The 18293-nt window shown below is 44.3% G+C and overlaps 1 protein-coding gene across 7 annotated transcripts in view; it reads right to left on the bottom strand.

Annotated features, from left to right (window-relative positions):
* Nucleotides 1-18293, bottom strand: part of LOC102398488 (ATP-binding cassette sub-family C member 4) — a 171844-nt gene that overhangs the window by 119381 nt on the left and 34170 nt on the right. For 5 of the 7 annotated variants that reach the window (XM_045162549.1, XM_045162553.1, XM_045162550.1 and 2 more), the window contains exons 2-4: nucleotides 14691-14801; nucleotides 14030-14150; nucleotides 4408-4632 (exon numbers count right to left, since the gene is read on the bottom strand). In XM_045162549.1, coding sequence (XP_045018484.1) covers nucleotides 4408-4632; nucleotides 14030-14150; nucleotides 14691-14801 — 457 coding nt within the window. The remainder of the gene's footprint in view (nucleotides 1-4407; nucleotides 4633-14029; nucleotides 14151-14690; nucleotides 14802-18293) is intronic. The other 2 variants (XM_045162554.1, XM_045162555.1) reach the window with 1 other exon arrangement.

Genomic DNA, 18293 nt, shown 5'->3' with positions numbered 1-18293 from the left:
GGACTGGCAAACGGGACAGACATTCTCACTACTGACTTGGGCTGGAGATTGACAACTATCTTCAATGCAGGCTCAGCTTGCTTTAAGTTTTCATCTTTCCCTAACCCAGGTCCACCTCCCATGCTCTAAGCTGGGGGAGTTATTACCCTTTGAGATTTGAAGCTGGGGGAGTACTCCTTCTTCTGTGCTCCAACCATAAACAGACAGGAATTAAGACACTGGTCTCACTGTAAAGGTGATAGGTGACTCATGCTGGGAATATCACCAGGGACTCCTGGCGATTTTCTAAAAGGAGACAGTATAAGGCTTAAACCCTGTTTATTTAACCTATATGTGGAGCACACCATGAGAAACACTGAGCTGGATGAGTTACAAGCTGGAATCAAGATAGGTGGGAGAAACATCAACAACCTCAGACATGCAGATGATACCACTCTAATGGCAGAAAGTGAAGAGGAAGTAAAGAGCCTCTTCATGAGGGTGAAGGAGGAGGGGGAAAGAGCCAGCTTAAGACTAAACACTAAAAAAAACTAAGATAATGGCATCCAGCCCCATTACTTCATGGCAAATAGAAGGGGAAAAGGTCAAAGTAGTGACAGATTTCCTCTTCTTGGGCTCTAAAATCACTACGGATGGTAACTGCACCCATGAAATCAGAAGACGATTGCTTCTTGGAAGGAAAGCAATGGCAAACCTAGCCAGTGTGTTGAAAAGCAGAGACGTTACTCTGCCGACAAAGGTCTGTATAGTCAAGGCTATGGTCTTTCCAGTGGTCATGTATGGATGTGAGAGTTGGACTGTGAATAAAGCTGAGCACCGAAGAATTGATGCCTTCGAACTGTGGTGCTGGAGAAAACTCTTAAAAGTCCCTTGGACAGCAAGGAGATCAAACCAGTCAATCTTAAGGGAAATCAACCCTGAATATTCATTGGAAGGACTGATGCTGAAGCTGAAAACTCCAATACTTTGGACACCTGATGCGAAGAACTGACTCCTTGGAAAAGTCTCTGATGCTGGAAAAGACTGAGGGCAGAAGGAGAAGAGGGCGTCAGAGGATGAGATGGCTGGATGGCATCACTGATGCAATGGACATGAACTTGGGCAAACTTCAGAAGATAGTGAGGGACAGGGAGGCCTGGTGTGCTTCAGTCTAAGGGGTCACAAAGAGTTAGACACGACTAGGTGACTGAACAACAAGGTTTAAAACAATATTCCTTTGGCGGATCTGTGTTCTTAATGCCAGTTAGCTGACTTCACAAAAAAACACAGCCCATGTTGCATAATCCTGGTATTTGGTAAGAAGTTCAAAAAAAAATTGCCCTAGAGATCTGAGGAATCTGAATAGACATCCTGAGCTGCTTCAATAGACCACCAATTGAAGTCACTAATCCAAATGAAATGTCATGTCCATAAAAACTTTTCATTTAGTCCTCAAGTCAAACAGAAAGATCAGTGATCAAGTGTGAATGTAAAGTAATGTCCTCACAATAAAATAGAGTCTGGAAGTTCCTTAAAACACTAAAGATAAAATTAGCATATAGTATAGAAATTCAACTTCCTGGGGATGCACTCAGAAGAACTGAAAGCACAGACTTGAGCAAATACTGGTACACCCATGTTCACAGCAGCATTATTCACAACAGCCAAAATGTAGGAACAGCCAAAATGTCCAATAACAGATGAAAGGATGCACAGAATGTTGTATAGACCTGCAATGGAATGTTTTCCAGCCTTTAAAAGGAATTGAATCCTGAGACCTGAGTCATCTAGAGTCATTAAATTCAGAGCAGTAGAATGGTGGTGAGGCGCTGGGGGGTCAGTGTTTAATGGGTACAGAGTTTCAGTCTGGGATGGCAAAAAAGTTCTGAAGATGAATAGCACCGATGGCCGCAACAACAACGTGAACGAACCTAATGTCACTCAATGCTGCACTTAAAAAGAGTTAAAAGGGGGGCTTCCCTGGTGGTGCAGTAGCTAAAACCATGCGCTCCCAATGCAGGGGGCCCGGGTTTGAGCCCTGGTTAGGAAATAGATCCCACATGCTGCAACTAAGACCTGGTGCACCCAAGAAAAGATATTAATTTTTAAAAAAGAAGTTAAAATGGTAAACTTGATGTTGTGTATATTTTACTACATTTTTTTTTAAAAACCAATGACCAAAAGTAATTTTACCAAAGCAGTCAAAAGGTAAATAAATAAGTCACCCGTATATATGATATATCCCAAAGGATCAAAGTTACAACTGTGACTTAGCAGCCACTTATAACACCCAAGCTGATTTCTTTCCAGGACCAGAGATCAGGAGGTGCGGCCTGAGCATGAACCACAATCTTTCCGAGGGGCCGTTCAGAGCTGTTCAGCAGCACCAGCTTTTGCCCTAATGAATCAGTCTGCCGGTAACCTGCATAGAAGTGTTGAATTTCTCCACCCCAGCAGGATCTTAGATGCAAGGCTGTGCAGGAGGAAAAAGTTCTTTCTCATGTTTCTGGAATTTCTGGTTATGTCTGTAGTTTACCCCAACAATACCTGACTTCATAAAGGGACAATTCTCTTAGCCTAATCAAGTCAGCAAATTAATGGCTTTGGGAGATGTTTACATTCATCCAAGCAAAAGTGCCAGGGCCAGATCAGATTTCCCAAAGGCAATGTTCCAAAGTGTTAGTGTGAAGAGGAAGAAAAACAGGTGGACCCTGGCTCACCTGTGCAGCAAAGAGAACGCTTTATTTCACTAAACCATCAGACCTAACAAAAGATTTTTACAACGTGGGTCTGGTGAAATTTCCTATTTATTTACGGGAGCTAAGCATGATCTGGAAAGACAAACATCTAGCTAAATTTGGGGAATCAGAGTGTCTATCTCCTAAACAGTAGACGGTATCATAGAATATCAAAGAACGTGATGAATGACAAGGAAGACCCCTGACCAGAGTGTAGAGGCACCACGGCCATTTCCACATCACCCAGGAGGAAACTGGCTCAGATGCTGTAGCCAAACACAGACAGTGAGATGCCAGGCCCCCGGGGATGACACAGCCCTGAGATTAACAAGTCTCCGCTCAAGAGAAAATGAGGAGACAAGTCACATTTTGCCAACAAATGTACCCTCAGGAAGCAGAAGTCTAAATAAGTAGCAACTAGATGAAAGAAGTGATAATTTCAATTTAAACTGTTTGGCTTTAGACTTCAATGACAATTTTAATTGTTTTGTAATAGAAATTGTATATATTTAAGGTGTACAATGTGACGCTCCGATACAATGGCAAAAATTACTATAGTACAGCCATTTAACACATTGACAATGTTGTTGTCCTTTTTGTGTGTGTCTGCTATCTCAGTAAATTTCAAATTATCTAATACAGTCAAATGAAAATTCTTTAAAAATAAACAGGGCAGAGATACCCAGGATCAAGTTTATAAAGGGCACTTCAGCTCCTGACAGTGGCAATTTCTCTGTAAATCCACCTGAAATCCTCACTCCCTTTACACTTGTTAAGACCAGGGTAACCTATGGAATAATTTTATGGGTATTTCTCAGCACAAAAGCACTAAAATCAACAAACCAGGTCATACCAAACTGCTATAATGCTTACTAAAGAAAACAAGGAAATCTATTATGAAAAAAACTAAATGAATGGCAACCAAGAAATTCTCTCCAAAATTACTAAAAACAATGAAAAATTTCAAGTTTTATCCAAACATCTATTGTCTTTACTACTGTTATTAACAATCACAACTATATAACACAATGAGTGAGTCTATATGTGGCATGGATTCCATTTAAATTTTTTTAGCAAACATAATTATAATGAATATGATTAGATGCAATGTTTGAAAAAAAATAAGCATTCCCTTTCTCAAATACATTCCTTTCTCTTAGATTTAATTTTATAGATCCAATTACAGAAGCTTTCTAGTAAATACAACTTTGTGTAAATAAAGGTTTTCATGAACAACAACAAAATTTCCATTAATACCACTATGCGATTTCAGCATGAAAACATTAAAAATCAACTTCGTATCTCTGATGCTTATAGACTTCTTTATAAATTTACTGAATATTATACAAGAGCCTGTGAATAAACATTATCAAAAGCTGTCCTGACCTGATCTCAATACAAATCTCCTCATTATGTTTTCATAACATTTTCTTAACCAACAAGATGGGCTGGATGCAAAGAGCAAACTTCCATAGCATGGTGTAAATGAGCATAATCATTAAAAGAAAATGTTCTTCTTGGGTACAATGTGTCTTACTTTTTTACTGAAGTATACTTGATGTGCAATGTTACATATTACACGTGCACAATAGTGATTCATGATTTTCACTAGTTATAAAATTTGTAATTGACAGAGAACTTTCCCAAAATGCTTCTGGTACTTCACGAGAGGTACACACTTGACACTTACCTTTCGGTAAATCATGTGGCACATGGCTACTCTCAGCCTCATCCCCGCACACTGGACGTGGTAGAAATACAAGTGGTGTAGAATGGCCAAGACAAGTGTGCAGGCGCTCAGCACCCCGGCATAGCCGTGGGCTTCATACAAAGCAGCAGAATCAGAGGGATCGTAGTTTTCAAAATAACCAATAATTTTCCCCAAAATTATGGGCTGAACTACTCTGGTACTTTCCTAAAAACAAATTTTAAAAAATCTTCATTAGACATACAAGCCAAATCAGGTTTTCTTTTAGGCTTTGGTTTGTTGGTGTGTTATCCCCGCCCGCCCCCCCCACTCAACAGAGTAAACACTTTATTCAGCCCTCAAACCTTAAATCATAAAATCTAGTTGGATGATTGAACCTAATTGGATTCGTGGGTGCTAAGTCACTTCAGTCATGTCCGACTCTTTGCGACCCCATGTACTGTAGCCCGGCAGGCTCCTCTGTGCATGGGATTCTCCACGCTATGGGTTGCTATGCCCTTTTCCAGGGGATTTTCCCTACCCAGGGATTGAACCCAGGTCTCTTAGGTCTCCTGCATTGGCAGGCAGGTTCTTCACCACTAGCACCGCCTGGGAAGCCCCAAACCAGGTTTTCTTAACACATGCTTTACTTTTATTATTACTTGTTAAAAAAGGCATCTTGACAAAATGCAACATTCCTAGTTAATCTAAAGAAAAAATCCACAGGTACACTATCTTCTATAAGACAAGCAGACAACAGTTTTAACCTAAGCAAAAATGTGATAAAAACAATAAAGCCTTAGTGCACTGTGGTTAGTACATTGTGGATGCTCAATAAATACTACAACCAGTGCTTTAGAACACATTTGGCAAAATACCAAGTGACTCTTGGCTTCAGATGAGCATAAGAAAGGTAAGAAATTTGTTTCCATATGAACAAGCCCTTTTGGCAGCCTGCTCCTGATCCCCTGTATTCTCAGTGTCCCAGCCCAACAGAAATTCAAGGTCATTCACATACAGGAGGACCACTATTGCCACCTCTGTCAGCTTTAAGAGCCTTTATGGAGGGGAAGCTGAAGACGACGGCACAGGAGTAAGACAGGGAGATTGTCAGCCTCCCCACAAATACATCAAAAACTCATCAAGAGGGACTACCCTGGTGGTCCAGTGGCTAAGACCCCATGTTCCCAATGCAGGGGGCTCAGGTTCAATGCCTGGTCAAAGAAAAAGATCCCACATGTAACAACTAAGAGTTTGAACAACTAAAGATCCTATATACCACAACTGAGACCTGCTGCAGAAGCCAAATAAATAAATATTAAAAAAAAAAAAAAACACCCAATCAGGAGCCTTTATAAACTGAGACATTGGCACAAACATAAGATACCCTCTTTCCAACCCTGAACTCTACACATACAGGGATCAAGAGAATGGAGTCCAGCTTCTGCTGGAGTTTCTCGAAGAAATCAGGCTTGGGAGATTCCCAGGATCCCAGGCCCAGGGTACACTGTATCACTGTCTCTCCACCCCAGAAGGTGCGATATTCCTTGGAGCCAAAAATTAAATACAGCAGAAGCCAAGCTAAAAAAATGATGTCATCCATGGTTCTTCATCTGCCAAACACTACAGGTACTGGTTTAGAATACATATTACCAATCTTCTTTTCCCCAAGGCAAAAATTACAATTCTAAACCAATGAGTTGGGAAGCATTGGGACTTATATCTTAAGTATGGCATAGGGAAAACAATTTTCTTTCCCAAAACTAACGTCAAAAAAACTGCAACACTTGCCCACTCTGCCAAACGGACACTCCATCCCACAACCTACTTCTGCCCGCTTGTCGCCCCTTGAAGGTCCCCTTCTCTCTCACCAAGGAAAACCAAACACTCATGAAATCCAAGTCACCAAAAGTTAACACCTCGGCCCTCGACATCATTTCCTCCAGAATTCTCAAAGGACAAAATGCCAGAAAGTTTGGAGATTGTTCCAGAATTCGGTTTTTCCTTTTAAGCAATCCCTCCTTAATAATACAGACAGGGTAAATAATTGATGGGTTTGCTTTTGATAGCTCTGTCTGTCCAAAGACGAAGAAGCCACATGCAGGACAAAGGGAAGGAGAATCAAAAACTTCAATCAGCAAACAAAACTAACACATATTTTCTGCTCAGTCAACTGATGCCTGATCAGATTATTCACAGAAAGCTGTCTCTGTCCTTCACAGGAATGCAACACGGAAGCCCAACACTCATGTCTTGCTCTGCACACACAAACCCACACATTCACTGATGGCCTTGCCTTCCACAAGGTCATGGAAGGTTTCATCTAGTAGGGAAAAGAAGGTGAACACTGTTAAGCTGAATATTTATGAGTAAAATGATCATATGAGAGTAAGATTTCCCAAGAACACAAAGGCTCGTTGTTACATTTCCAGCAAGCCCCATGATTCATCCCAAGGGGCATGAAGAGCTTATTTAAAAAGCCCCTCATATCGTATATTGCAAAACACACTATTTATAGACTTTACTGAGATAGAAGTCTGAAGAAGGCTTACACAGAGAAGCAAGAATGTCAAACTGTACACAAAGGCAGTCCCAGCCCAGGTGTGACCCACAGCAGTCCAGAGCTGCGGCCTACAGACCTGGGGCTCTGCACCAGAAGCCCAGTGGTAACAGCCGCCATCCCAAACTTTCCTAAAACTTACAATTATCTCTGGAATCACTGTTGTCTGTGACTCAGCTCTCCACTTGGGCCTAACATTGAAAACCCACCAAAGAGAATACCAACAGAAGTAACAAATTCAGCAAAAATGAGTTTTTGTAAAATAAGGATCACTACTGCCTTAGCATCTTTATTTTTTTCACTGAGGCCAACTTGAATAACCCAGTTGATCAAACAGTCTCATTAAGGAGTATATCTGTTCCATGACCCAAAGCGTCCACACTTCTGTCTGTTCTTGACCCTAACCCTCAACTGAGTGAGAAATAAAACAACTGAGAAAACATTCAGTATCAAAGTTGAAAGTAGCCAAAGGAAAACTGTCTAGATAAACAGGAACAAGGTCAAAATTACTCCTATAATCCCTTCATATTTGACACCCAAACTACAACTCCACAAACCAACTGAGAAGATAAGTTTTTATTCCTTCACAAGAATTCTTCACAACTGCAAAGCCAAAAAGGATTTTTACAAGATCCCAATATAATACCACAACACCCCATGGTTCGAGGTTCGAGTCTCTGAGGCAGACATTGCTTGGTGGAGTCCTTGGTATTCAGCCTCCAGAGAGCACCTCCTGTGTGACACTATCTCTTGTTTTTAGGGGAACTTCTAACACAGCTTAATGCTAGAAACTCCCCAGTGGGTACAGTTCCTCATCTATGATTCCACATGTGTTGCTTTAAACATTTCTTGCCCAACTCTGTTATCTCTGATTCATGAGAAAAAAAAGAAAACACAGGAACTAGAAAGCATCTAACACAGAAGGAAGTGGGTGAGCTTATGGGAAAGTGAACAGGCAGCTAATCTTTAGAAACTGGAGAAGAGATGACAATGCTGGACTTGAGAAAGATCCAGAGCTAAGAGGGAAAGCAGTGAATTTGGGGAAATTAAACCATCAGTCTTCCAGTCCATCAGTTTTCACTCCTCTGTTACACAGTGGACTTCATCCTGAGTGCATCGCCTGAGAGGAGCTGAGAGCTATGCCTGTGGCCCAGCCCCCAGGACCTGGTTTGAGTGAGTGAGTGGAAGTTGCTCAGGTGTGTCCACCTCTTTTCGACCCCATGGACTATAGAGTCCATGGAATTCTTCAGGCCAGAACACTGGACTGGGATAGCTGTTCCCTTCTCCAGGGGATCTTCCCAACCTAGGGATCAATCCCAGGTCTCCCGCATTGCAGGCAGATTCTTTATCAGCTGAGTCACAAACCAGAATACTGGAGTGGGTACCTAATCCCTTCTCTAGCAGATTTTCCCAACCCAGGAATTGAACCGGGGTCTCCTGAATTGCAGGCTGATTCTTTACCAATTGAGCTTTCAGGGAAGCCCCCCAAAACTCACAACAAATTAGGAATGGAGACTGAAGTCCTCTCTCCCTGGAAGATTCTGGATGCAGAAACTAACCCCACATAAGCATCTGCGATCCTCCTGTCCTACACTGTCAAGGCAGCTGAGCCTGGGGGGATAACAGACCTATTGTGAATGATTTACAAGAACCACAAAGGGTTTTAATCAGAATTCCTTGAGATCTATCATACTTCCAAGAAAAACCCATATGAACCCAAGTCCTGACATTCCAGCTAAAGGGTGGGGCGCAGGAGGGGGGGCTCATGAGAGGTTAATAGGCAACCCAGAATAAACAAAGCAGAAAGATAGAGTTGGATTCATTATGCAAATCCATTCTCCACTGACAAAATGCTTTTGTGTTTCAGGGCCAACATTCTCTTTCAGGTACAGAGCAGAAGAAGCCCTTATAAATGGAGATTTCCTTCCTGTGTCTACTTCTCAAAAAAGTCAGCTCAAAATACTCTTTACTCCGAAAAGGCAGATTCTAGGGTAATGCATTCTGCGACCTTGTTCTATTCTTCTATTTTTTGAAATGTTCCTTAAAATCTCCACGGAAAAAGAAAACCCCACACTGCAGGAAGCAGCAGAAAGAGGAGTACAAAGCTGTTGACAGAAAAAAGTCTTGGCTCTGTGATCTAGTGGCTCAATCGGTAAAGAATCCACCTGTCATGCAGGAGACCTGGGTTCAATCCTCTGGAGAAGGAAATGGCAATCCCTCCAGTCTTGCCTGGGAAATCCCATTGACAGAGGAGCCTAGTGGGCTACAATCTATGCGGTTGCACGAGTACAACACGACTTCGCAACTAAACCTGTGACTCTTCAGTGGAGGCTGTGGAAGGAGAGGAAATCTCAGGACAGAACACAAAGAACACTGCTCTAGGAATCAAAACACTGTGCTTCAGAAACCAGGTCGGCCACCTGCGAATCACATGACCCCAGGCCCCTCTTGGGCCCTCCTGTACCCCCAGGTCCTCATCGATGGAAATACCTGCCTTGCCTCCCTCGGAGGAATCCTGGGACAACTAAATGAGTTACAACAGCTCAGACTGCTCTGAAACTAGCATCAAAACAAATGTAAACTAAGATCACTTTACTATACATAACTTCCAGGAAGAGACCTATTATATTCTTAATGGCAGAGGCTGGTTTCGGCAGAGGCTGGTTTCGCAAACACCTTGGACAACTTGTCACTGCTCACAGGCGATCATAGCAGAACAAGAACTCTTGAGAAAAGTCATTCATAAAAGCTCACTCTTATTGACAGTAATGAAAAGTATCAGTTCTAGCCAGAATTTTGAAATCTGATCCATTATAAATGCAGTCTTGTAAAAATGAGTTACCTACTTCCTGACTTCAAAAAGAAAACAGATTGAAGGGATGCGTAGAATAGGTGATGGAGATTAAAAGGTACAGTCTTACAGGTGTAAAATAAAAAAAGCAAGACAATGTAATGTACAGCATAGGAAATATAGTCAATAATATTGGAAGAGCTCTGTATGGTGATAGAGGGTAACTAGACTTAAAAGGGTGAGCATTCTGTAATGTACAGAAATGTTTAATCACTATGTTATATATGTGAAACTAATACAATACTGTAAGTCTACCATTCTGAAATTGAAAAAAAATTGTTATAATAAAAATTAACGTATGTTTTTAAAAAAACAAAAACGATTGAAAAGCATTCCCCTCATTTTGGCCTTAAGGTCATCACTGTGGATATTAATAACACCTAATGGCTAGTGCTATGCTCTTAAGAGGGGCTTCCCTGATAGCTCAGTTGGTAAAGAATTTGCATGCAATGCAGGAGACCCTGGTTCAACTTCTGGGTTGGGAAGATCCGCTGGAGAAGGGATAGGCTACCCACTCCAGTATTAATGGGCTCCCCCTGTGGCTAAGCTGGTAAAGAATCCACCTGCAGTGTGGGAGACCTGCGTTTGATCCCTAGGTTGGGAAGATCCCCTGGAGAATGGAAAGGCTATCCACTCCAGTATTCTGGCCTGGAGAATTCCATGGACTGTATAGTCCATGGGGTCGCAGAGTTGGACACGACTGTGCAACTTTCATGATGCTCTTAAGAACCTGCAGGCGCACACAGCAAGTCTGCTCTGCAGGTTCCTGTCTTGCTTTGCTCAATGCTCCCTCCTCCTCTCTCTTGCGGTGTAGTCCTCAGGGGTTACTCCAGCCCCACAGTTTCTTTGCCACCAGCAGCCACTCCTCAGCCTCCTGGGTAGAGCAGAAGTGAGGGACACATGGAAGGACGGTTGGGAAATAAATGCAAAGACCACTCAGCTCTTGGGAAACCAGGCCTGAGTTGAGGCACAAAGCCCACTGTGGGACGCAGAAGACTCTGTTTACTTCCTGCCCATCAGCTGAGCTCCAAAGTGAAAATGTACACAAATATGTGCGTGTTCCTACAGATTCCACCTAAAACAGAGACAACCAGCAAAAACGGCCTTGAACAAAGACCAAGTGACAGCACAAGGCCAGGCCATTTCTAAGGTTCCCAGAAAGAGTACATAAACCCTGGCCACTCCTCCCCTCTCAGGGGAAGGGACTGCGTGAAGCCACTCTGGCTCTCTGAGGTCACCTCACTTACACACCAGCAGTGGAGACCTCACCTGTCAGAGCGAAGCCCTGATGACCTGGGGAGGTGGTCTCTGTGTCTCTGGTCCAGGCAGAGGTTTCAGGCTCCTCCTCTCCACCCTGAAGGCCCTGGGCAGGCAGAGACCTGTCCTCCCCGCCCGCGGTCCCCATGAAGGCACACACAGAGGCCAGGCGTGCTGGGAACTCATTGGCTGTTCTGTTCTGTTCTAATTAGCATCAGCCTGCAAGAGCTCCTCAAACCGTTAAAGTCACTCCTAATACTCATAGGAGAGAGGTTTTCATGGTTTTGAAATCCTAACCCTAAATGCCTCGCCCTGGACTGGCATCACCCTGCCTCTTCCCACTGTTGTTGCTGCCGGTAGTTCAAGGGAAGGCCCTGCCTGTGTTGTGGCTGATCAGAGCACACTGCGTGGGAATCATGGATGATCCATGCAGCATTCTGTGCACCAGATGAACCAAAAGAGGGCTGCAGGTCACACAGAAAACATGTTTGCATTTTAGAAAATCCTGGGCTGAGTTTAGATCTTCCAGTATCTAACATAGATCAGCAAGCAGCACAGATAGATCAAAAACCGGAAAGCTGCTTCATAAAATCAATTATTTAACTAACGTTCATTGCACTTTTCTCAGTAGCTTTAATCACTGAAAACCCAAAAGAGTACCTGAAAATGAGTTCTAAAATCAGATCCTTACTAGCTTCATCATAAGAAATGATTTCTAATTTCTCCAAAACAGCAGTGTGTCAAAAGGCAAGTCAAGGAAAAGAGGAGTGTTTGTGCTGGATTTCAAATTTTTTGACTGGTAACAACAACGACAAAAAAAATTTCAAGGTTTACTTCTCCTTGAGCTTCAGTGGCCCTGAAGTCCCTGAATTCCAATGCATCAGAACTAAGAGTTTACCAGTTCTACCAGTGTCCCAAGGACACAAATTTCGAGTTAGCACTGTATGCCAGTCACCTAGGAATATAGGAACAGTCAGCAAGGGAATACAGGCCACTGTCTAGTTTTATGCTTTAAACCACCAAGGTCACAACACAGCAAGATCAAGAAACCTCCCTCCTGGGAGGAAGCCCAGTTTCACCTGGTTAATTTGCTATCCTCCCAGGGATTGTCTGGTTCCCACCCTAAGACCTCAGGCCTGGAACACACCCTGCATGTGGGAAAGTGTATTCAGATACCAGAAGAGGAAAACTGCTCCACACTCTGGTAACTGACCTGGGGTTCTCACTCACTGAACAGATGCATTCCCAGATTCACTGGGATGTCAGCTTTTAGCAAGCAACTTGGCACATGTACTAAAAAAACAACAAGGAGGATTCCACCTCTGTGCAGATTATCAATGTCCTAACACAGCCACTATGACCTACCGCCTTTTCCCCAGTCCATCTCAAGGAGCCGATCTGGAATGGTTTCATAACAGAGTAGATGGATGTTTAGAACTTAAAGTCATCAGAATAGTCACAAGCTCATTCACTTGTAGCAAAGGCCAACCCACCTTTGGTCATCAAGAATTAAACCTCCCAGGACCACTCAGTCACCTGGGAGCTGACAGATTCTCTGTCTCTCCAGTTGTGTGGGGTGGACTTTACCTGCCCAGTTGCCCACTGCCCGCAGTGACCTTCAGTCCAGCACAGCCTTTAAACAAGAGCCACGCCGCCCACCTGCCACCTGGCCCACCCACCTCACCCCAACACGATGGACGGAGGACAACTCACACCTTCTCCACCTAAAACACCCCTTTCACAGCAGCTGTATCTTCCATCCCTCCTGCCTTCACACACTCACAGGCCGCCCGTGTCCCTAAGGCAGCACTAAGGGGCCACAGAGAGCACAAGCCACCCAGGGGGCCTGCAGCAGACCCCAGCAGGCTCAGCCAGAACAGGGGGCTGACGGCACTGTGTCCCCAGGTGAACTGTTCTCTGGGGGATCTTGACCCAGGATCTTCAGGGTCATGGAAGTCACTGACCTAATGGCTTTCTACTCTGGTTTGCCCTGCACGTCCCTTCCTCTACCCTCTGCCAATGCCAGGCTACCAGGATCCCCCTTCACCCACCAGACCAGCCCCACAGTCAGGGATAGAAAAGAGCATGGAGGGTGCACAGAATTCATGGTGAAGCTGGAGCTCCTCCCCACAGCAGGGATCTGACCTGGGTGACCGGGCCCATGGGGAGGGGGCACCCTCCTGGGGAAAAGTGTGCTCTTGGAAGTTCTAGCAGCTCCTGCCCAGATGCAGGGCCCTGGGTTCTGTTCCACAGGAAGAGGAGAGGCAACGATCCCTTCTTAGGAAACCATTTATCAGATGTAACCTGGGCAAGTTAACAATCATTTGCTGAGTGCCTGTAAAATGTCTTCTAGGCTCAAGGCTTCCCAAGTGGCTCAGTGGTAAAGAATCTGCCTGTAATGCAAGAGATGTGGGTTCGACTCCTGGGTCAGGAAGATCCCCTGGAGAAGGAAATGGCAACTTACTCTAGTATTCTTGCCTGGAGAATTCCATGGACACAGGAGCCTGGTGGGCTACTAGGCCAAAGTTTCCCAAAGAGTCAGACATGACTCAGCAACTGAGCGCATACGCATGCATTCTGGGCTCGGATCCAAGTTTACTTCCTCAGAACCACAGGGTACACATTCTTTGAGGTTGTAGGATCTTCTTTTGATCAAGGACCACTCTTAGCATTCATACTGAACACTAAGAACACTCTAACATGGCATAAAATTCTCCTTTTCAGTGTCATCCTTCCATAACACTGTTTTAATCAGTTAAAAGGAAAATAATAATCCCCAGAGGTCCAATACTTTAAGCATCTGTCTATTCTAAAGATACATCAACCACTGAGCTACATCACAGACAAGTTTTCATAGACACATCGTATCCTCTGACCTCTCTCCCCACAGGTCTCATCCATCTCAGTCCCGAACCACATACACTGAAAAGCAATGCACTGTATGTAAAAGCTTTTACCTCAAGAAATGTAAAAATTCCCAAAACTACATAGGATTTCCAGTAACACTTTATGATTGCTTTTGTTAAAGAAGGCTCCCGTGCATCTTTCTCGGCTCTCAAAACCTCTTGATCCCAGTACCTGCGATGAGAAACAAATGCAATAAACAACAGGTGTCCACCACAGGGAACGCAGGCAAGGGGCGGGGGTGGGAGGTAAGCCTTTACCACAGGGAGCTCTGTGGCTGCCCCACAGGTGCGGGCAAGCTGCTCACAGGGCTCCTGAAAAGATGAGCGGTGCAGACTGAAGCACCAGAAAAACACATCTTGAGGGGAGAGCCCCAGTCTTGGGAAACAAGTTCCTGCCAAGTTTTGCTGGATTCTCGGCACCATGAGCAGCTCAGAGGGCAGACTCCCTCCTCAGGGACCCCACCTCCAGGGACAGAGATCAGCCTGCAGGGCCATGACTGCGGGCTCCCTCCACGTCCACAAACGCACAGGGGTCAGCCCTCCAAAGTGGGCTGAGCCCATGGTCAGCCTGAGGGGGTGAGTATGCAGGGTCAGGAGAGGAGGCTCAGAAGAACCCAGAGGAAGGCAAACTGAACCCCCCCCCACCCCACACCTTCAGCCACACGTGAAAATTCTCACTCTCCCTCCCCTTCTCTCTGCTGTCTGTGCTCACCCTTGCAGCTCTTCTCCAAGGTGCTGGGAGCGATCTTCTGGAAGCACTGAGTACATGTCATCTTCTTCTAATCTCCGTTTGTGACCAATTTTAAACAAGGGGTTTAGCCACCTGTGAAAAATTAAGAGAAACGGAGAATGACATATATCCAAACTACACATCTTTGTCTAATCAGAATCTGACTCTGACAGGCTTTGTTGTTTGTTTTTAAAAAGAGGTCTACAGAAATAGGTTCCCAGGTGGCTCAGAATCCACCTGCAATGCGGAAGACTGAGGTTTGATTCATAGGTCGGGAAGATCCCCTGGAGGAGGGAATCCTGACAGAATACCCACTCCAGTATTCTTGCCTGGAGAATTCCATGGACAGGGAAGTCTGATGGGCTACAGTCCATGGCGGGGTCACAAAAAGTTGAACACAACTGAGAGACTAACACTTTCACTTTCAGTTTTAAATATACAGAAATATGGGAAAAAACACAGACACATATACACATAGTCCCTAACGCTACATGGTGAGAGACCCTCGAAGCAATGACACACTGGTACCAAAGATCATTCAAGCCCCCAGATCTTGGTGTTTTGGTTTTTTAACATACATTATTACAATTTGTTCTTTTCTGATAAGAACTTCTAAGGACAACTCTCGGCAACTTTCAAATATATGACACATTATTAGCAACAATAGTCACCATGCTGGTAATGTCTCCATGACTTATTTATACCTGAAGTTTGTGCCTCTTGGCCCCCTTCACCCAGACCTTTGCTTTTTAATATTCTTTCTAAGAGGAGCCAGGGTTCCCTGAAGCAATGGCTGATTCCAATGTTGCTGCAATATGTACTGTAAGTCGCTCAGTCATGTCTGAATCTTTGTGACCCCATAGACTGTAGTCCACCAGGCTTCTTTGTCCATGGGATTCTCCAGGGAGAATACTGGAGTGGGTTGCCATTCCCTTCTCCAGGGAATCTTCCCATCCCAGAGATCAAACCTGAGTCTCTTGCATTGGCAGGTGGATTCTTTACCACTGAGCCACCAGGAAAGTACTAAAATATTAGCAGCTGACGATATGTATTAGCAGCTGATAATTAGATTTTTTTGGTCATAATGCATGCGCTTGACATTATGCTTTGGAGACACCCACTTTGGAGACTTCAACTGGAATAAACACAGGCCACCTACACAACTAGATAAGGAGCCAGGCCACTCCACTCCTGAAATTCCCTTTTTCAGAAAGCTCTGATTGACCTACTAACAGACCATCTTATTTCTGATAACAGACTGCTTATTTCTCCGTTCCTATACTTTAATTCTCACTCATGTCTTTAATTACCAACAGATACTGACTGGAAACCCCAGGTACCCAGCCATTGACCCCAATAAGGCAGAAGCGCAGGTCCAGGTTCGCTCATGATCCATCTCGCTCTCATCCTAGGACCTTGCTGTGTGGCCCCAGGCATGCCTTGTACCCTCCAGGACATGTGCATAATAAACTTTGCCATTTCAAAATTCCCTGATGGTCATAGTCAAGAACCACAAGGACAAGTCCAGCCACAGCATGTGCTCCAATGGGGAAAATGTGGGGGCTGCTGTAACGAGAATGGGCCCAGGTGAGCAGAGCCCCAGGCATTCCCAGCAACAGCATCACTATTGATAGGCTGAAACCAACAGGCATGGAAAGTGTAAGATAAGCCAGGGACAACTTGCCTTATAAAATAAACAGCTCAAGGAATCATAAAGATGTGTCCAGAGGACAAAGAAGCCAGCTTGAGGTACTCATGCTAGCCAAATCTGGGATACTGGGATATTAAGTAAGTGTCAATAACTGATAACCCATTAATAATGAAAAAAAATCCATGACTCTTTACTGCTTCATAAATAGCAGAAGGGAAAGCCTGCATTCTAGAACAGAAACAAATATAGAGGGAACAATAGAGTCAGAAAATGATCAGTGGAAGTTAAAACTAGTGTGAAAGTTTAATGTGAATCATGATATTTACATAGTCTCAAATTATCCCTCTACAAATTACTTATTATTGATGGAAAAAACAGTAACTGTACAAAAGACTAAAAGACCTTATTCAAACCAATTATGAGTTATTTAAATGATAATGATTAATATGCAAAGACAGCCCAAAGATGAATACCATCTACTGATTTTGACAGGGTAAGGAAATTTCCAAAGCCAGATGATAATCACCCATGAAAGCAGAGACCACATTTCTCTATTTATTGCGTTATTCCTAGCATAATACATGGAGAAGGCAATGGCACCCCACTCCAGTACTCTTGCCTGGAAAATCCCATGGATGGAGGAGCCTGGTGGGCGGCAGTCCATGGGGTTGCTAAGAGTCGGACATGACTGAGCGACTTCACTTTCACTTTTCACTTTCATGCATTGGAGAAGGAAATGGCAACCCACTCCAGTGTTCTTGCCTGGAGAATCCCAGGGACGGGGAGGCCTGGTGGGCTGCCATCTATGGGGTCGCACAGAGTTGGACAAGACTGAAGCGACTTAGCAGCAGCAGCATAATACAGGTAAAAAGATGCTCAAGAATTCTTTGTTGAATAAATGAAATGTCTTTGAATTATCAAAGAAGCCATAAGAGAGACTGAGCTTCAGGTGCTGCTCACCCTGGCCTCCTGGCATCTCTAAAGAACCTCAGTCCAGGATTCCAGTCCCAGCAGTGGTCCTGAAGACCCCAGGTCTCAACTATGGCCTCCCTCCACTTCATCCCCTCCAGTTCAGCATCTCCATGACCCTTAATATCTCTAGGTCTCAATTTCCTTCCAAAACAAAAGTATAGATCTGTGAGCATCACCACTACACAAGTTTGAAACATGCTTGGCCCTTCATCCTACAGTCATTCCCTACACGGAGAAGGTGATGGCACCCCACTCCAGTACTCTTGCCTGGAAAATCCCATGGATGGAGGAGCCTAGTAGGCTGCAATCCATAGGGTCACAAAGAGTCAGACATGGCTGAGTGACTTCACTTTCACTTTTCACTTTCATGCCTTGGAGATGGAAATGGCAACCCACTCCAGTGTTCTTGCCTGGAGAATCCCAGTGATGGGGGAGCCTGGTGGGCTGCCATCTATGGGGTCGCACAGAGTCGGACACAACTGAAGTGACTTAGCAGCAGCAGCATTCCCTACAGAAAATGCTCAGGGAATTAGCACTAGGACGTAACCCTGAAAGGCCCTTTTTAAAACTCTGCTTGCCCGGGGTAAGAGTCTCAATATCGCTTCATCAGGGAAATGCAAATGAAAACTACAATGAGATGCTATCTCACATATATTAGGATGGCTATTAGAAGAAGGAAAGGAGGGAAGGCAGGGAGGAGAGTGGAAGAAAATAGTAAGTGTTGGGAAGGATGTGGAGAAAATGGAACCCTTGCACACTGCTAGTGGGAGTGTAAAGTAATGTGGTCACAAAGGACAAATACTGCGGGATTCCACTGACAGGAAGAACTTAAATTCAGGGAGAAACCAAGTGGCCCGATGGCTGCCAGGGGCAGGATGGGAGTGGGTAGTTATTGTTTCATTACACATGAATGTAGGATGAAGAGAGTACTGGAAACTGACTGTACAACAATGTGAATGTAT

This window comes from Bubalus bubalis, chromosome 13 (genome assembly GCF_019923935.1).
Source record: "Bubalus bubalis isolate 160015118507 breed Murrah chromosome 13, NDDB_SH_1, whole genome shotgun sequence".
Lineage (NCBI taxonomy): Eukaryota > Metazoa > Chordata > Mammalia > Artiodactyla > Bovidae > Bubalus > Bubalus bubalis.
Note: the sequence above shows the minus strand (reverse complement) of the source record. Positions and strands in the feature narration are given on the sequence as shown.